Source organism: Ictalurus furcatus, chromosome 24 (genome assembly GCF_023375685.1).
Source record: "Ictalurus furcatus strain D&B chromosome 24, Billie_1.0, whole genome shotgun sequence".
NCBI classification, from domain to species: domain Eukaryota; kingdom Metazoa; phylum Chordata; class Actinopteri; order Siluriformes; family Ictaluridae; genus Ictalurus; species Ictalurus furcatus.
Window position 1 is genome coordinate 17318201 of NC_071278.1, and position 21762 is coordinate 17339962.

The 21762-nt window shown below is 39.2% G+C and overlaps 1 protein-coding gene across 3 annotated transcripts in view; it reads left to right on the top strand.

Annotated features, from left to right (window-relative positions):
• Nucleotides 1-2324: 2324 nt before the first annotated feature.
• The window catches only part of vps50 (VPS50 EARP/GARPII complex subunit), a 152075-nt gene continuing 132637 nt past the window's right edge, over nucleotides 2325-21762 (top strand). The window contains exons 1-3 of one of the 3 annotated variants that reach the window (XM_053613104.1): nucleotides 2325-3206; nucleotides 3824-3892; nucleotides 21559-21681. In XM_053613104.1, the coding sequence (XP_053469079.1) occupies nucleotides 2952-3206; nucleotides 3824-3892; nucleotides 21559-21681 (447 nt within the window). In that variant the 5' untranslated portion in view covers nucleotides 2325-2951. The other 2 variants (XM_053613102.1, XM_053613103.1) reach the window with 2 other exon arrangements.

The window sequence follows — 21762 nt, forward strand, 5'->3', positions numbered from 1 at the left end:
AATAACTGTCTTTAACAGGGAAAAAAAAAAAAACACAACCAACAGGCAAACAGATAAATCCAAGTGACACTGCCAGTCACTGTTTTTTCATATGATTGCTGAAGTGAGTACACTGAAGTGCAAAAGTTTGCATACCCATAGGGCAAAATGATGGCATATATTTGACAAAAACATGATATTTACTGTTTGGTTTCATAAACATTCTCTCATTATCAGTGACGGCTGATTGTGATAGTTACTTACAAAAGCAACAATGAAACTATTAGGGCTGAGAAATGCATTATATCACAAGGTCTCAATGAGGACGATAAGAATGATGTGGGGCAAACTATTACATACACACACACACACACACACACACACACACACACACACACACACACACACTTAGACAGGAAACTGAATTCATGATTTCTATTTTTTAAGTGTTTTTATGATCTGTAATTTTCTACTTGTTCATGTTCATTATTCTTTGTTTCTTAATCACTGTCGTGATATGGGTGTGTCAGTGACATGACCTGAAATATATCAGCCCAAATGTAGATCACACCTAGGGGACGTTTCACTCTGTGTAATCACCTCACATGACTGGCAGTGATAGGCTGCATGAACCAGATCATCCCCAGCCTCGCTTCTTCATACCATTCTGTGTATTTTCTCATAACCACTGGGGGCGCTGTTGCGCTTGTAGGGTTATCAAGGGATTATTTATAGCATATTATTAGAGCTTTATCAGCCATTATTAGAGTTTATATAAAGGCTCATTATAAATCGTTAATAACTTACAACGTATTATAAGCAGCATTATAATGATTTTATTGGCTTCATAGAAAGTGATGCCACATCTGTATGTTTGGTGGGTGCCATGTTCAACATGACTTATGCATAACATCTTGAAATCACCATATTTTTATATTTAGACCTGTAAAAACAAAAATGTAAATAGCTTAAACAAAGGCCCTTGGTTTTACATGTTATATTTTGCTAAATCATTGAGGCAGTTTAATTAATTACATAATACACACATATATATTTTTATATGAAGTTGTAGGTATTAGACCTGCTGTTTGACATAGGCATGTTTTGTTGGGGTTAACCTGACTTCCTTATTTCCTGGTGTCTTGAATACCCTAATGCTACATGCATATATGTATTATTAAACACATATAGCCTATTGAAAACCAAACAGTTGTTTCTTCTGAATTTTTGCTTTCATTCTTTTGACCCAATTATGACTCAGATATTGAACCTCCTCTTTTGGCTCATTGCTGAAAGGTGATGTCATCAGTGAATACGTAACTCACAGTAAAGGAAAACTGTTATGTAGAATAGTAACACTTTATGTTTGGAGCCAATAAAAGTGCAGAAGGGAGCCCAACCTACAATCTTTTTAAAGTAGTTTCAACGTTTGGTTATTACTGCCATCTGCAGGTTGTGTCGCGCAACAACTGATATTATTGTTATTATTCCATCCATACATCCATCCATCCATTTTCCATACCATTTATCCAACAAAGGGTTCCAGGGGAGCCTATCCCAGGGAACCCGGGGCACAAGGCGGGGGACATCCTGGAGGGGGTGACAACCCATCGCAGGGCACAATCGCACACACACACACACACACACACACACACACACACACTACGGACAATTTGGAAATGACAATCAGCCTACAACACAACGGACTAGGGGAGGAAACCGGAATACCCAGAGGAAACCCCCAAAGCATGGGCAGAATATGCAAACTCTACACACAGGGGAGAGAGACAGGATTTGAACCCCCAACCACCAACAAACCCTGTGCCCCTGTGATTATTATTATTATTATTATTATTATTATTATTAGTAGTAGTAGTAGTAGTAGTAGTAGTAGTAGTAGTGGTAGTAGAAATAGTATTGAATCTTCTTTCTTTCTTTCTTTCTTTCTTTCTTCTTCTTCTTCATATTTTTCTGACTTAAAATGAATCCTGCAGCCCAAACCAGAAGTCATAGAGACATGGAACTTGGTCAGTAGGTAGTACTTCCTCTTGCTGCTCTTGCTTCCTCTTGCTGCAGGTGAGATGGGTGTGATTGGCCCAGTGGTGGTACTAGAGCACAAGGTCCATATCTCATGTGCTGTGAGTCCTACAATCAAAATCAAATTCTCAGGAACTATAAGTCTGATCGAGCTGAAGCTTGGTATGATCGGTTTATGTATTTATCTGTAAAAACACTGCATCCATCATCCAGTCAGGTTTCAGCAGGCATTTGACAGACTTAACACTGAGCTATCATCATGAAACTTGAACGGTAAGTTCAGGTAGGGGACCCACTACCATCTAATGCAGTGGTTTTCAAAGTGGGGGGCCGCCAGGGGGCACCCAGGGGGCCTCAACAATTTGGTGTGAAAAATAAATTCTCACTCTCAGACAACCACACACACACACACACACACACACACACACACACACACACTCAATTCCTATTGTAATATAATGTAAAGATGTAAGATGTAATTATTAATAAAAAAAGGGGGATATATTCACAAGTCTGTATTTTTAATGTGTTTTAAAGACACCTTGCAAAAGGGGGGCCTCGGTCAAATGTTAATGCTATTTGGTGGGCCTTGCCCTGGAAAAGTTTGGGGACCCCTGATCTAATGTACTCTTACTCAATTTAAACACCGGGGTCACCATTCATATTTGTGCACACAAAATCAAGCATATCTCTTGAAAATTAAGTGTACAATGACATTATATATCATATCTCATTATCATTTATATCCACAGAGAGGATGACTTCAAATACTCATTGCATACTTTTCCTCCCCAGAAAAGACCCGACACAATCAGTAGTTTTACTGTACTATCAGTATTTCATCCTTCAGAGAGAACTCGCTGTTTAAAAGGTAAGAAAAATCCACAGTTTATTAGTCTAGGCTCTAACAGACAAACTGTCGCTGATTGTGCGATATGCAACAAGCCTACTACTGCAAAGAAAAGAAGGCATTAGAATTGCAACTACATATCCCATGCGGCACCGCGGAATTCTTCCTGTCACGTGTGCCAGAAGAAACATGGCAGCTGTCTGGCATAGCAACATCTGATTCGCTGTTTGAAATATATTCTTGTTGTAACGCCGCTTATTGTAGTTTTATTTATTTTTTTTTGCAACTGACGTTCAACTGCGTTAAGATGCAGAAAATTAAATCTTTAATGTCCCGACAGGTGAGTCATAATAAGGTGATTATTTTGTGTGTTTGTTTTTTTGAAGTCATAGACGTGAGAAGTCCGGAAGTGCAGTTAGCAAGGTGGCAATCCAATGAAGCTGTGTGCTAGCTGTAAACCCCAACATGTCAGAATGGCAATCCGTCTTTATAGTCTTGGGGGCGTGTGTTTTATTGCAAACGAAACAAGTAACTAAACTGTTAACCTAAATTATAAGATGAGTAAGGCGACGAGGGTGTTGATGACGGACATCTGTGACGTACGTTACCTTGAACAAACAAATATGCTTAATGCAGGCATGATCAAACGCATCTTATTCCTTCTGAATGATGAGATCCTTCAATCATTAAGATGTATGAGGTATTATATGGGTTTGGAATTTTATTATTAGGTCTAGAGCTTCACTTGGGGTTGTTTATCAGCTACCTAGCAATACAGGCCAAAGCAAGTCTTTATTCCTGTGAATATATCTGATGTTCTGTGTCTGATGTTTTCATTGTTGTGGTGCCATGCTGCATCATTGCACTGAGCTAGTCTTAGACTGTCATGCCCCACTGATTTTGAATTTGACCTGCAATTATTTAACTTTGATTTCATTTCAATTTATTTCCTAACAGGGCTTGAAAAGCCCTCAGGAGAGTATGGCGGATATGAGTCCCGTGGAGAGCTTCAGGGTCCCGAGCAAGGTGAGCTGACCTGGCTTTCTGTAAACTTGTTTCATTTCATTTCGTTTAACCGCTTTTGGAATATTTCAAATGAGATGCATATGTGGGATTGAGAGGCAGAAAATAAGCAATATACAGAGTGTCCCAAAAGTCTCCGTATATACAGTAGGGGACTGTGTTTGCCAGCTCTACGTCGGTTGTGCCTTCATCAGTGGATGTTCATGGACGTCCACGTCTCGGTCGGTCCACAACAATTCCAGTCTTTTTGAATTCGTTAATAAGTTTGGCAACAGTTTCGTGTGTGTAAGAGAGATGTGCTCGCCATGTTTTCTGTTAAAATCCATCACAACCTTGAAGCAGCTTCCCGATCCAGCCATGAGAACGATTTCAATCTTCTTTTGGAAGACGTAATTTCCCCTATGCTGGCACAATTGCAAGATCGCGTGTGCCAGTTGTAACACAATTCAGAAATGCTGTAAACTTGCATGTACAGCTGGAGAATCTTAAGTAATTAAAAAATGATCATTGGACGTCCATTATGTACATGCACAGAGGTAGAAAAGACATTCGTTGACTAATTGACATGCTTCTAAAGATGTATTGTGTTTACTAGGATTGCTATGGTTTAACCATAATGCTATGATCTAAAACAAACAAAAAAAGGGTAATGCCTTATAAGCACGTAATGCCTCTTGAGCATGGAAATTAGTGCATGTGCATCTTTTCTTTCTCAATATCGCCGCCAATCATGTCACTGGTTTTAAATGTCTTTAAGACCTTCTGACATAAGATACTGTACTATAATAATAACAACAGGTGTTTACCGATAACACTTGTACAGTAGGTGCAAATGTGTATCTCCAGTCTCCAGCAAGAGTGAATGAATCCTGTGGTGGGTTTATTTATTTTAATTTTTTTATTATTTATTTATTTTATTTTTTTAAACGGACATAATCGGGTCACAGTTGCATATACGTTACACTCCTAGCAGCAGATTTCCAAACTAGGTTCACAAATGAGACTTTTTCACTATCCTGACACCTGCCACTAGGAGTTCCGCAATAAAACTGGACACATTTCTCTGTATAACCACCTCTGCTAGTTCCTTAACAACGCTGAGTGACTCTGACTCGGTGGAACAACAGAAGTCGTGAAAATATTCTGAAACAGTTATTGAATCTGGATTTTCAAGCGTGTCTGTAAATAATGAGGAGAAACCAAAAAGCCAAGGCTTGGGGTCACAGAAAGTTCATATTGTCCATTTCAGGTTTGGGAATTGTGATATTGTAACTGAAGATAGTTTGAGATGCTGCACTGGCATGAGATCAGATTTGACAGGATGCTATGTCCCTTATGTTCTTTCACATTCAGTAACTTGTTCACTGAAGCTTTCAGAGAGAGGCCTCAGTTACTGTGAGGTGTTTATATCAGTTATCGGCTATACACAGAGCACTGGTATGGGCATTGTATTGAAATTAGAAGTTAGAAGAAATTAGAAGAAGTGGGATATGTGCTTCCTGCTTATAATAATATCAGAAATTCATTGGATGGATCATGTGTGGTGTCTCATTTTCGAAATCAGTTATAGCTATTTTTTTTTTTTACTTTTGTAAATAATATCTAAGCTACAGTATGTTTAAATAAGCTTGTCTATGATGATGGATGGTATCAGATTCTCATACTTCAGTAAAGGGCATGTTTGGGTGGGACTGAGGATGAATAGTGTGATGCACAATAGCCTGTGTCCAATTATATATCGGAAGTGTTGTATTGCCCAGGTCTTATAACACAAAGCCAAATAGCAGCTCACTAATGTTTTTTTTTTGTTGCTGCTGTTGTTGTCTCAGTTTAATCCTTTAAGTGCTGCTTTTGGGTCATTTATTTATTTATTTTTCTCTTTTCTTTTAACTTGGTGATAGCCATTTTCATATTTAAGCATTGCTTTTGGGCAGTATAATCCATAATCCTCCTACAGGATTAGATCCAACCTTATTTCAGCACATCTCTGTCAAGTAAGAAGTGTACCTGATTAACTGGATGTGTTGGAACTGAATTCTGTATGAATGCAGGAACAGCCCCAGTTCTGGAGCAAATCTGTATTGCTTAGTATAATCATGAGCTGAAACACTGAAATATACAGTGCAGGTGATGGAGACTCCAAGAGCAGGTCTGGGAACCACTGGTCAATATGGTGGGGGCTCACTGATCCAATGCTGAGCATCAATATCCAGTCTGATATTGCCCTGCAATGCTGTTCGTATCAGATGTGTCCAGTATTTTAATCTGATCCACTGAAGTAGGCTGTCAATGTATGTAATGTTGACTGATGTGACGCAGATCACGCATTGTAAAAATAGGACACACGTTGTCTTATCATTGTAGCTTTGATGTTCATACCTCTGATGTTCTGTAGAACATGGCAACAGAAGCCGGTAAAGAGACTTGACTGCTATGAGGATGTTGTTATCGGATCAGAATCGGGTTTCTGCTGACACTCGGAGCTCTGATATTGGTTTCTTATTGAAAATGGATAAATAGGATCGCTGCATTCCAACTTTATGGTCTTCTTAACCAGTGTGACAAAATGCCAGACGTGAGACACCACTCCATTGTTGATTATTTTCCAGTAACCGCACACCCTGTTGTGTTTTATCTTGCACTAATATGGCACTGTTGCGGTATATTGAGTAGAGCTGGGCGAAATGTTAAAAAAAAAAAAATTTACAAACTCTGATTGGAAGCATCTGATTTCATGTTAGAATTTTGTACTGAAACTTTAAAATGGTAAGATATGTTTATGTAATATATTTTGTTTTGATTAAAAAAAAGATTATATATATATATATTTTAATTCATTGAAGTTGAAAGTAATTTATTTTTGTAGACATTGTAAACATGACTAATTGAACAGTAAGCCTAATTCATTTGTTTTTGTTGTAGACTGAAGATAGTTTGAGATGGAAAGATGAATATGAGAAGAGTTTAGAGTTTCAGCTTTTATTTCCTGGTATTTATGTGTTAAACAACATAGCACATTTTGTATCAAACCACCCATTTTGTAGGTGAGCAAAAATATTGGACTGACAGGTATTTCTTGTTATCCATGTGTATCCTGTTAGATTGACTGTTTCAACAATAAATAGCTCTGAATATCTGCTTTTGGTTTTAGCCTTCAGTTTCACCTGAGAAGACTGTATTTGTTGTTAAAAAGGATAAGCCAACATGAAGATCAGAGAGCTGTCTATGGGAGAAAAGCAAGCCATTTCGAAGCTGAGAAAAGAGGGAAAATCACTCCGAGGCATTGAAGACACATGGGGCATAGCCAATAGAACAATTTGGAATATCCTTTAAAAGAAAGAAACCACTGGTGTACTGAGCAACAGACACAGAATTGGTCAGCCAAGGAAAACCACAGCAACAAGCTGATGACCGAAACATTGTGAGAGCTGTGAAGAAAAACCCAAAAACAACAGCCAGTAACATCACCAACAACCTCCACAGGGCAGTATATGTACTCCTGTATATGTAGTTATGGGACTTGCTTCCTGCAGGTGGGGCTTGTATATCAATGTGTCTGATTTACACCTCCAGCATAATCCCAGAGCAGGTTCTTGTGGATCAGTTTGCCTTTGGTTAAGCCACTGGTCACTATCTTGTGACAGTATTTTGGTGGGAAGGTGTCTCATGACTTCTGGGAAGTTGCTCGCCCAATGCCTTAACTCAAAGTTTCCACTTATCAACAGTTCCCTCAACTTGTTAACCAATGTTTTGGCTGCTGCCGGAGAAGGGAAACTCTGCAGCCAATTATCTACATAAAAGTATTTTTCGACAGCATCACGAACATCATCCCCCGATTGGCTGTGATCAGTGACATGTTTCTGAAGCGTGTATGTTGCATAGCATGGGGAACAAGTTGTCCCAAATGGTAGGACTTGCCATTCGTACACATTCGGTGAACTATCTATTTGCGTGTGATGCCACCGAAAGTGCAAGCGAGGTCTGTCCTCCGGGAGTAGTCTCACCTGATGGAACATATCCTTTATGTCACTGCTGACATAAAGTTGTGGAATGCTCTCTAAAGTGCAGCAGGACACCTAGCACAGAAGAGCTCAAGTTGAGAACAGGCAGGTGTAATTGATTTAGATTATATCCTTGATAAGTAAATGAACAATTGCTCCCCTCAGGCTGCATGGCTGGTGAGCCAGTGAAAGTCACCAATGTGCCCTGTATCAACCGTTGGTCCTTCCGCGCAGTTCTAAGTGTACGGCTCTCTGAATGACCCTCAAGTTTCAACTTTTGTCCTGCATCCTGGAGGCGGATGGTTTGTTCTCATCTGTCATCCAGAATAGCTTGCATATCTTAAGTAGGGTTACCACTGCATAGAAGCACTCTAGTGACCTTGAGGAAGACTCGACTGCATCCAGCTTTCCTGTCTAAGTAAAGAACATCAGTAGAAGAATTCACTTGTCTGCAAGTTGTCTCAGCATTTGATTTCATTTGATATCCAATGATTTGCAATATCCACGGTAGCAAAATTTAACTAGGAATAAAACCACTCAATCATTACATAGCAGTGAAGATTTCATGAAATTTTTCATGGATAAGGTTGAAAATATTAGACGTGAAATACAGGCCATTAAATTAAAACCGGACAGTACTGTAACAAACCCATTAGATGATAATGTAGCGATATCAGATCGATGTTTAGAGTGTTTTGCTCCGCTTAGACAGACCGAACTAGCTACATTAATCTCTTCAGCCAATTCATCAACTTGCATACTAGATCCTGTACCTACATGTTTCTTTAAACAGATTTGTCCAGGAGTAATTGAACCACTTTTAAATATAATCAATTCTTCCCTTAGCACTGGCTGTGTACCTAAATCACTTAAATTAGCAGTTATTAAACCCTTGATTAAAAAACCTGACCTTGACCCCTCTCAACTGTCCAGCTATAGACCTATATCAAATCTCCCCTTCCTCTCTAAGATATTAGAAAAGGTTGTAGCAAAGCAGTTATGCTCGTACTTAGATAGGAATAACATTCATGAAATGTATCAGTCAGGATTTAGACTTCATCATAGCACAGAGACAGCGTTAGTTAAAGTGGTAAACGACCTACTACTGGCCTCTGATCAGGGTTGTGTCTCGCTGCTTGTGTTACTCGACCTTAGTGCAGCTTTTGATACTATAGATCATACTATTCTCCTTGACAGATTAGAAAATGTTGTTGGCATTAAGGGAACAGTCCTCTCCTGGCTCAGGTCTTATCTGACCGATCGCTATCAGTTCGTAGATGTAAATGAAGACTTCTCCACGCATACTGAGGTTACCTTTGGAGTTCCACAGGGTTCTGTTTTAGGCCCACTGCTTTTTACTTTATATATGCTACCCCTAGGTCAAATTATTCGTAAGCATGGAATTAGCTTCCACTGTTATGCTGATGATACACAGTTGTATGTTTCAGTGAAGCCAGAGGACAGACAGAAGCTTAGTAAGGTTGAGGATTGTGTAAAGGACATTAGACGTTGGATGTTAACTAACTTCCTTTTACTTAATTCTGATAAGACAGAAATACTATTATTAGGATCACGTGTAGCTAGAAGTAATCTTTCTGATCACATGGTTACTCTGGATGGACTTTCTGTTTCAACATGTACAGCAGTAAAAGACCTAGGTGTGATTATTGACTCCAGCCTATCATTTGATGCTCATGTAGATAATATTACTAGGATAGCCTTCTTTCATCTCAGAAATATTTCTAAGATAAGAAATATATTGTCACTACATGATGCAGAAATACTAGTTCATGCATTCGTCACCTCTAGACTAGATTACTGTAATGCCTTACTGTCTGGACGTTCCAGTAGGAGCATAAACAAACTCCAGTTAGTCCAGAATGCAGCTGCTAGAGTCCTAACTAGAACCAGAAGATACGACCACATCACCCCAATATTATCAATACTGCATTGGCTCCCAGTGGAATCCCGCATTAACTATAAAATACTTTTATTAGCCTATAAAGCACTAAACGGTCTCGTGCCACAGTATCTAAGCGACCTTTTGGTTTTCTATGATCCGCCACGCCTACTTAGATCAAAAGATGCAGGCTATTTGACGGTACCTCGAATAGTGAAGGCTACAGCAGGGGGGAGAGCTTTTGCTTATAGAGCCCCACAGTTATGGAACTAAGATTGAACTATTTGGAAAAAGCACATAGCACTACATCTTGCGTAGAAAGGGCACGGCATATCATCATGAAAACATCATCCCAAAAATAAAGTATGGTGGAGGAAACATCATGATTTGCTGCATCAGGGCCTGGCCAGCTTGCAATCATTGAGAGGAAGATGAATTCCCAAGTATATCAGACAATTCTTCAGGATTATGTGAGAATGTCTGTACGTCAGCTGAAACTGTGTAGAAGTTGGGTGATGCAACAGGACAACGACCCAAAACACCGGAGCAAGTCCACAACAGAATGGCTTCAGAAAAACAAAAGCGGCCTTTTGGAGTGGCCGAGTCAGAGCCCAGACCTCAACCCAATAGAGATGCTATGGAATGACTTGAAGAGAGCCATACACATGAGATGTCCAAAGAATATGACCGAGCTAAAGCAGTTCTGCCAGGAAGAATGGGCTAAAATTCCTCCTGAACGATGTGCAGGTCTGATCCACAGCTACAGGAAGCGCCTGGTTGAGGTTATTGCTGTCAATGGGGGGTCAACCAGTTATTCATTGTAAAAGGGTTCACTTACTTTTTCCACTGCCATTTTGAATGTTGAATGAGTGTGTTCAATAAAGACATGAGGGATCAGAATTTATTTTGTGTTATTATTTTAGACACATTATATTTGTCAATACCCTTGACTATGAAGATCAGATCACATTTCATGACAAATTTATGCAGAAAACCATGAAATTCCAAAAGGTTCACATACTTTTTCTTCCCACTGTAATTGATGCTTTGATGATATTTGCAAAGAGGAATGGAGTAATAGAACACCACTTTTATCCATTCAGCACTGCATATCCATCACAGTCTGATGTAACCTCCTATTATCCAGCTGGAGCTGCTGAAAGGCCTCAAAGATAAGTGGAGTTCACTGATCTGGGAATGGGGTGTTCTCATAGAAAGGAATATGTCCTGAGGCTGAAGGCATTTATTTCATGCCGTCTTTGGACGGCGTGGGGAACTGTGGGAGAGGCGTCATCTTGGCGGATCTCTCCATATTTCTCCCTCTGTTTCGATAAAGGAGGTCAATCTCATACTCATTTAGACAGACAGGAGGGTGCCTTAAGCGGCATGGACGAACACCTTCTGCATTAAAGTCTCTGTCTGAAGGAACTGGAGCCATCTTTATACACGGTAGTCACCATCCGGTTCGAAGGACCAACTTTGTAATGAAGTTGCAGGCTTTGTATCACTAGTTTAAATTGGTGATCACTGTGAGTCATCTGTTAGAATGTACATCTTCAGCTTGTCTTTAATCCAAACTTCTTCAAACTTTACATGTTCACAGAATAATAGGTGGTCAGATACGTGTGGTTCTACAGAAAGAAACAACGAACACTGAATATGCTGAGTACAATCACGTTGATCATCAGTTATTAATAGTAGAACCGTGAAATAATATAGCATAAACAGCAAGCTAATAATATGAAACATTATAAAACACCTCGCATTATCAGCCAGTGATAATATTCATCTGTACAATATAAAGATACCGATCTTTAACAATCTTCACCAGGTGAGCTGTAAATAAGCATAATACTAACTGTGTATAAGTCAAACTGATGGTAAAATGACAGTGCTGACTCATTCCGTCGTTCACCAGTGAATCCTTCATAACTTATAACGGATCACACTCTGTGTGTGTGTATTTTTTATATATATATATATATATATATAACATTTATATTTATAGTGCATGAATACTTTTATACTCATTATTTGCTGCACGCACAAGCCACCAACAGTAATATCTGCATTAAAGACACTCGGGATTACCGCTCATTCTGCCCGTAGCTTCCATGACAGAACTAAAATGGCAGCTTTTAATATCACGATAGTCCCTGGACAGTCATATAACAGGCTGTTCAACCCTATCCTTTATAACACTCACTAACATTTATTGATGATGTAACTCGTGATCGTATCAGCAGAATGAATTCAGAGGTTTACATTTTGTTTACCAATTTACAGAGGAATGCATCCAAATTAATCGGGAGGAGTTTTATCATGCAGCAAGACAATGATCCAACACACACTGCCAACTAGAGCTGCAACAACTAATCTATAAAATCGATAATAATTGATAAATAATTGTCAAGTGACCGCGGGGGGGGAAAAAAGTGTGCGACACAGGTTCTCTAAGGCATGGGAGCATTTTATATTAAATGAACATTTTAACCTGCAAATTTTTCAAAGTGGAGCTTGTGTAGCATGGAAGCACGACAGTGATGCATGAGCACAAATTTATGTTTATATCCAAAATGCTCCACTGTGTGCAAGGGTTTGGGGAAACTGCTGCGAGTTCTCTAAAAGGTTTAGTTTAATTCATGTTGGTCGTTATATGCTGTGTTATGCGCACTTGCAGTATAAATTATGTCATTTATTATAACGGGATGGATCTATTTGTAACAAGGCCGCGTCGCTCCTCACTCGCAGTGTAGATGAGGCGATGAACAGTGTAAGATGTGTAATGTCACGTTAAAACAGTACGATCAAAGTAAACATAAGTAATACGATATGCCTAAAGGCAGTGTAAAGTCACAGCAAAGTTTTAGTCTGAAATTTATATTTGTAACACTCAGTTGGTGGATTTTTATTTTAAATAAATGAAAAAATGGTACTGAAAGTTTGTCCCCATCCAATTAATCGAAGATATAATGGGCTAAATAAATATATATATTTAGGCTATTATATATTTATTATATATATTAATTTAATAAATAAATATTAAATATATTTATTTAGGCTATATAAATCAATTATATAATAATCATTAGTTGCCACCCTACTGCCAACACAATAATGGACTTCATCGGGGGGGGGGGGGGGTTAACTCAATTGAGCAGCATTTCACCTCCTGTAGAGGAGACTGAAGGGAGAAACCTCCTCTTGTGTATCTATATATATATATATCTTGTGTATCGTACTGAGATGTGTTATTTTAGAGGTCAGATATTTTGTCTCATGGCACAGGGCCACTCGCTTTGAGTCATACGCCAGATGGATAACGATGCAGGCCATGGAGATTGTGCAGTGGAGCATTGTTTAATTTTGTAATGAGTTGGAATTGGAGTTAAATTTCAGCTCATGAAGTCACACAGAGCACCTGCGAGGCTTTCTGAGGTCCAATTAGGGATAAAGAGAATTATTGTCTTTCAGTTATACCTGTTACACATCGTTCATTTCTGTTGCATCGTCATAACGGGTAGCATACTGTTCGAGTAGTTTCTGCATTGTGGTGTTTTTTTTTTTATTATTTAAAAAAAAAAATGTTTTTAAAAATAAAATTACTAACACTTTTACTCAGATCATTATACCGGTGGTGAGTTTTACTGTGAGGGTTTCAGCAACATGAACCTGGTTGTCGAAGAGTATGGGGACACTTTAGCATTCACACTGCAGATGTTGTAGCCATATGAGTCAAAGGTCTATCGTTAGTGGATTTTACCGATAACTAAGTTGGGCAGTACCTGCCGATAACCGATTAATCAACTGATGGCTTTTAAAATTGATACTGAATGAAAACATAACACTCAAAGTAAAATACTGCTGAACTTTATTACAAAATTAAACAGTATTGACTGTAAAATGAATATGTACTGGTACGTTTTTAAAATGAAATGAATATATGACTATTAATATATATATATTAACTATTAATAAATATTAAAATAAATAAAAGATGTACATTCAAATTGAACCAAAAAGTAACACTCTAAATAGCAAATAAAAATAGAGACACCCAAAATGAATGGGGTGGGGGTGGGGGTGGGGGGGGGAACCCCACTTCAAAATTAAAAATGTAATTTTTATTTCTCCCCAGAGGCCGCTTTAGCACTGTATAATGACGGTGGTCCCTTCTCAGCCACTCCCACAACGGACACAACCGGGACTATCGGTGTGGAATTTTGCCCATAACCCGTAATTCCAGCAATTGGTTATCGCTGCTGATTCATCAGCAAAACCGATCAATCGGTCGACCTCTCATATGAGTCCCTGACCACCACTGGCAGTGGATTGAGTGATGAGATCAATATGCCTCCCCAAGAGGCTTTTGACCCCATTCACACCTGTGAACAATACCAAGTCTGTCCTGGGGCCATACAGAAATCCATTACAATACACTCAGAAAGCAGGAAGCTTGTGTTTAACCTCTTGAACCTGTTTTATGTGTTCACTACTGGTAGGTATTTGTCAGTACTGACTGTTGGACTGTGACTTATCAGTTCCCTTTATTTGTGCTTTAGATATCGTAACCTAAGAAAATGTGTTAAATCATATTGCTATTGTTTTAATGCTAATTACAGCTTAGTCACATTCAGTTCACACCCTATACACTCTTGTCTGTTTAGTTAATGTGTGCTGTGGAGTTGTTCACTGTTGTGTAATTCTGTGTCTTGTGTAATTCTACCGAACTCGACATTATTTGCTATTGCTCAATATTTCATATCATTGTATAGTCATGACCAATGATGAAACGAAGAATAGGGCTGAGCAATATGGCAGAAAAAGCAGATAACCAGACTTTTCTATACTACATAATGTGTCATGATAAAGCCATGCCCCATGATACAGCTGTTTCAGCCATAAATTTAAAACCACTTGCCTAATATTTTGTAGGTCCCCCGTGTGCTGCAAAAACAGCTCTGATTTGTCGAGTCGTGGACTCCACAAGACCTCTGAAGGTGTGCTGTGGTATCTGATACCAAGACGTTAGCAGCAGATCCTTTAAGTCCTGTAAGTTGCGAGGTGGGCCATCCATGGATCAGACTCGTTTACCTAGCACATCCCACAGATGCTCGATTAGATTGAGATCTGGGGAATTCAGAGGCCGAGTCAACACCGTGAACTCTTTTGTCATGTTCCTCAAACCATTCCTGATCAATTTTAGCAGTGTGGCAGGGCGGGTTATCCCCACGTGCATCAATGAGCGTTGGGCGCCCATGACCCTGTCGCTGGTTCACCGGTTGTCCTTCCTTGAACCACTTTTGGTGGGTACTAATCACTGTATACCGGGAACACCCCTCAAGACCTGCTGTTTTGGAGATGCACTGACCCAGTCGTCTAGCCATCTCAGTTTGGCCCTTGTTAAAGTTGTTCAGATCCTTACAATTGCCCATTTTTTCTGCTTCAACACATCAACTTTGAGTAACTGCCTAATAAATCTCACACCGTGACAGGTGCCATTGTAACGAGATAATGTTATTCACTTCACCTGCCAGTGGTGTTGATGTAGTGGCTGAATGGTGGAAGTTTGGTGGAAGTGGGGCAGGGATGGCTTAGCGGTTAAGGCTCTGGATTACTGATCAGAACTGCAAAGCTGCCACTGTTGGACCCTTGAGCAAGACCCTTAACCCCCTGTCAAGACCTTTGACCCTAACAGCGTTGTATCATGGCTGACCCTATGCTCTGACAAACAACCCCCCCCCACCTAACATTGCATCTAATATGCGAAGAAAAGACTTTCACTGTGCTGTAATGTATATGTGACTAATAATGGCTCATTATCATTATCAAGTGAAGGAAAAAAAAACCCCTGTGGAATACTGAGTTAAAGCAAAATATCTGCACATAACAAATAATTTAACACTGAAAAGCAGTGTTTAAACAATGAAATAAAATAATTGCTATAAAGAAGTACAATGAAATTAGAAAAATAAATCTGTAAAATATTTTAGCATATTATCATCTGTTTTACAATTTTGGAATTGTTATGAAAATACTGATACCTAAATCTCAAAAAAGAGTTCTGTGGCGTAATTGGTCACAATATCACGATCATAATCATCATATTGCCCTGGACTGACTTTTTTTTTTCCCCCAGTAGATGGCACTGTAGTCATGTGGTTTAAGATTACATTGTAATTTAATTTAGTAAAGCAGTTAATGCAGCAGAAACACTTGAATTATTTACTACAGATGAATAAATAATACATTAAAAATGAATATAGTTCATGTCCTGGATGTATAATTGCTTTTCTAAGATGGCTTTGTATTTGCTATGGCAAAATTGCAGAACGCAGCAGAGCAACTCGAGATGCCAAAAACAGCCAAAACAAACCAATCCAAACGGTGGTCACGTAGCTGTCCATGTGACTTGGCCTCACGAGGTTGTGAATGACCGACAGAGGGACGCCTGCATAAACACAACAGCAGTGATATGACTGGGTGCAGCACGTTGTTTCCCTCGCCTCTCATCTCAACATGATTTTTTTTTTTTTTTTTTTATTGTCCTTTTAAATGAAACAGAACATAGTCATATTTTTTTTGATCAGGTGCATTTAATAGCACTTGAGTTTAACAACTTTGATTGATTCACAGACGTGACGGCGCCTTTTATGTGCAAATGATGTTTATTCCTCTGTGCGTGGGGAATGGAGGGATGAGAGGTATTCACATTGAAGGACAGCGTTGTTCGGCTACGAGGCGTCGCACTATAATTTGTGCATCAACCTTTGGGAAGAAAATTGAGCGAGGGCCCTGTGAACCTCTCTTGATGAGAACTTGACTTGTGCAACTTTTCTTCAAAACAAACAACTCGAAAAGACACTAGCCTTATAAAGATTATAGCACATCTGAGGGAAAAGTCATTTTGAAGTCTTAAGCAGAAGTCAGTCATCTGAAGGTTTTACACATCACTGCTTTCTCTTAGTGTATTTCTTTCTTTCTTTTTTCTGACTGATGACTCATTCTACTCAAACTCCCCTGTCTCCGGCACATAAATGCATTAAACCCAAAACCTCCACTCCCTCCTTCCCCAAACACACCCCCACACTCGCCCTGCTAGGTGCAAGGAGGTGATGTCATCAAAAGAGAACAGATAAAGGCGTTAGATGAGTCTGAATCCATTCCCTGTGAGCTATATCGTGCACGCAGTGTCTCAGCCATTTTGAAGTGTTTTCTGAATTCCTACTGAATAATCATTCTCTTGGGGTAAATCACAATATTATTACCCATAGAGTGTGATGATGATGTTTTTAAATGTCAGTACAGTTTGCAGCTATATTCAGGATGCTTGACATTACAGTTGCTGCAATTGGCAGGCGCGTTCATCCAGGACGACCATGTGCCTTGTCGTGTTGGTTTTCATAGCTCAGAGTCTTCTGCTGGGGGGAAGTGCATGGAAAAGGTGATGTCCAGGGTGACAGCGGGATTATAAATAAATTATTACCAGAAAAGAATAGACAACTGGTGTGGGGGCGGCTGTGGCTCAGGTGGTACAGCCAGTTGTCCACTAATTGTAGGGTTGGCAGTAGGGATGGGTGATATGGACTTAAAGCTATATCACGATATTTTCTGGTATTTATTGTGATAATGAGATCAGTGACGATATGAAATATAGTACCATTCACCACTGATTGTGACTACAAGTGATGGCTGGGATCTTGAGAGCCTCAGAAACGCAAAGGTGCTTGTCTATAAGATGGTTCTAAGGCTGTGTTTCTTGTCTTCCTTACTGCTTTCGTAAAGAATGAATAAAGCAATGACTAAAGCCAGGGCATGCTGTTATTGGAAAATAATCAATGATGTAGTGGTATGAGACACAAAGTTGTTTATTTTTCTACAACAGCATGCCCTGGTGTGTTTTATTCCTCTTTATACTGCAACAGTTTGGCAGTGATTACAGTTTTATAGTTCATGAAAAATTGACATTTCATACGTTTTATCTATGTGGAACGTCCTGTTAGCACTTATGTTATAACCACTTAGGGTTACTTCTGAAGGTTACAGAGAACTGACACTGGAGACTCCTTCCAAAAATAATACATGATCATCTCCTTGTAAAAAGCTTGATCATATCAATGATTTGGATTAAGGGGCATCTGCTATACAAGTACCTGTGTTAGCTGTTTCTAATGAATCACCTTTTCTCCAATCGGAATGTAGAATTCCGCAATGCTGTGGTAAGACGTGAATAAGTGTTATGAGACAGTGTATGGTCATGGGCAGCCTGCACAGCACGTGAGTGTTGGAATTGATTACATTTTCTCTTTATAGATACGCCAAATTCCCACCTGACTTTTCTTATGGGCAGATTCAAAAAATTCTTCATTGCAGTGGTATGTTCAGTCTGTTTCTCTCATGAGACTTGAGATGACCGTCAGGAACCATCCTGGGGCTTTTTGCTCCTACAGTTGTTTGTTCTTATTGAACAAGAGATTGCCTGGTGCCTCTGGGCTGCAACCTTAAATTACTGAGATAGTGGTTAGACTGATTTTCCAAATTACTGCTTCTTTTTTTTTTTTCCTCCCTTTTTTTTTCAGCACAGTTTTAAAAATGACTCTGAACTTAGCTGCTATTTACAAAGACGTGCACCTCTCTTCCATCAGCAGTGGAGCTTATTTTAATTTACAGACTCTTTGTAAATTAATTTCCTTGTTCCCGTCTGTGCTGGCTCTGGATTCCTTTCTTTCCATCTTTGCTTTAAAAACAAAAAAAAGCCTTAATCCATCGTCTTGTGTTGCGCCTGTTCGCCTTCTGCTGTCTTTGTTTCTGACAGGCTTTCCTTTTTATATTGTTCCAGTACTTTTACCTATCAACAATTTGCATCCTCTGCTGCACCGGGACTGCTGGGAAAAGTACAATGGGCCAGTGAGCGTTGGTAAACACCAGTCAAAATCTATAAACAGGCCTATCAATCAAACCTTTTTATAGTCTGGGAACAGCTACTACAGCAACAACTACTACTAATCCTGTTGGACTACTCGAACCGGATTGCTTCAGTTACTGTCATGTGTCCATATCACCCCCCATGTTGCATAGTCGGTGTAACATTGTAGCATAGTGTCGCTAAAATGACCTTACTTGTTATAAGCGAAGGCAAAAATTTACATATTCATACATTTAATGGTGTTTCACTGTTCAACAAAACAACATAACACCATGGCTTAAATATTACAGCAATTGAGTCAAGTGTGATCTAAAACTTTTGCACCCCTCTGATGTTCTCTAATTAATGCTATTTGTATTTGAATGTGCCTCATTAAGGTGTCTAATGATTTAAAACAGTCAACATCTGTTTACCAAGTTAGGAGTCAGTGGTATCTGGGAGACAGATAAAATTGAAAGTCGACAGCTCTTTAAAATAATAAGCACAGAGGTGGTTATAAAATTGTTTTGGCTAAAACATTACCAGCAATGAAATCCACCTTTCAGAAATGGGGAAAAATATAAAGACAACAAAGACTGAAAAAAAAAAAAAGTAGAATGAACAGCAGGAAAACTGAAAATGCTTATAGAGGCTAATTGAATGAAAGTCCACGTTTCTCTCACATTTTTATTGTTTCACTGTTTATTCTTTCTCTTTAGTCAGTGCTTTCAGGGTCATCCTAGTCAGGGTCATGGTGGATCCGGAGCCCATCTCAGGAACACTGGGCACGACGTGGGAATACACTCTGGATGGGATGCCGGTCCATTACGGTGTGCCGTGTACACACACATGCTGATGAATGGCAGTCACCTGTATATTACCATGTGCGTGCACGCCACAGCTAATTTGTGTTTCTTGCTGCCTGCAAAACTCCATTAAAAAGGCCAAGTTCACAAAGTGGAAAGCACAAAATGGTTGCTAAATGGCTAAAAAGAGAAGAATTTCTCTGAGGCAGAAGTTGAAGTACTTTTGACTCATGTTTACAGGGAAATATAAAACAAAATTATTTAGCACTGTATCCAGCTGAAATAGCCAAAATATGGAGGGAAATTACAGAGGTGAATTCGGTATCATCGAAAAAGGTTTTGACACAAACAACTGAGTTAAAAATAAGTATTGCTGCTAATCAGCAGAGTCTTTCTGCACCCGAGGGAGGGCAAAGTATGACCGAGCTTTTTAAAACTGACCAGATGCCATGGCAAACAGAACCAATTAAGCCAGCTTTCACCCACTCAGAATATCCTTTGCCTCCTAAGGGCATCATATGCTAATTCTTTCAGTAATATCAATTGTGCCTTTTGCACCACCTTGGCTTACGGTTGCCGTCTGCACTAACCAGCCCGTCCTTCTTGCATACACCAGCATTTCCTCTGAAACTATTTGTCTTTAGAATATGCCATTCAGTTCTATATGAAATGCCTGGTCTAAAAACTCCTATTATTTATTTATTTATTTATTTATTTATTTATTTGAGATAAATAAGCCATTTAAACTTGACAGAGTAATCCAATATATAAAAATGTAGTGACCCATCACAAGTTATACGATTTGAAGCCGACCAGCTGAGCTTTGCATTAGTTAGTCTTAATTTATACACACGCCCATGAGCAGGAGTAGAATACAAAAGGAATTTTTTATTATTTTTTTTCCCCCTTTAATTTATGGGATTTTCATGAATACTAAATTTTCAGTGTTAACGCTCATACAAACGATTCACACATAAATCTGTTTGTATCCAACTTGATGAATGAGACCCACTGCTGTGATGCATTTCATGTAATGAGTCAGGTGGTGTTGTGGGCAAATGCTAAGCCAGGAGTATTCCAGTAAAATGTGTAAAGGTCCAGCTGCATACAATTTCTGAATCTAACATGACTGAGTGATGAGAAACGGTTATCTTTTAATGCTTAATCATTAGTGATTCGTTTATGGCTGTACATATATAAGACATCCATTTAAAGTGGGTATTTTTTGTTTTTGTGGTGCTTCATGTTGCCTCTCTTGACTAGTGCCATGGACTCTGATCAGATGGGACGTCAGTTTTTAACTTAAAGTGGAGAATTTACACACAGTTCTCTTTCCAGTTGTCTTTAAACCTTACATTTTTTAAATGAGTCATGTTGCCAGTTGACTCATCAGATTAGAGAGGGCAATTGAAATAAAAAAATCTACAAAAATCTGTGAAAACGTTTACCTTGTAAGCGGCTTTCTGGTGGACAGAATCAGCGCATGGATCTGCTACGGAAGCTGCTATAGTTCATGTTAAAAAAAAAATAAAATAAAAATCAGAAGTTACTACAGCCATTAAAAAAACATTCTTGAAACATTTGTTTGCTTGTTTTGATTTGTCGGTGTTCCCTGCTCTAAACTGTGCTGTGCTTTGAATCTGCAAGACTGGAAAGGGGTGGTGAGGGTAGGGGGCTGCTTTTGACTCCTTCTGCCCCATGTTCTTCTCACCTTCTGTTTTTATTTTTTAAGCAGAATTCCATCATGTAGGTCTGCTTCCCAGCATCACTCTTCAAAGTCTGCAAAGCCCTGTGTCTGCTTATGTTTTTCTCCTGATATTGATGTGGCTGTGTTAATCCTTATGGAGATCCATAAGGAGTTTCCCCTCAGGGTAGCAGTATTAAGTGCTTAGCAGCAGAAATGGTGCACCAGACCGCAGTTCTGTGGGGAAATGCTGTATCTTCTCCCACGATCATATGCCAGAAAAATAATGCTGACTCTGAATAAGCATTAGTTCATCCGTATTCATTTACTTCTCTCTCTCTCATTCACCTCTCTCTCTCTGTTTGTCCCTCAGGAGGAGCTGAGAGAGCTGAGGGAGCAGCCTATTGATCCGCAGGCTGAGCAGGAGATCATTGACAGCATAGAGGAGGTGTACTACTCCAACGACTCCACTGACATGGTGCAGTACGAACTTGAGGTGTGTTTGCTCAGTTTAACACCTGTATAAACTCCCTGGACCGCCTGCCGAGTCCAAAATCTACCACACTTTCTCAAGGCA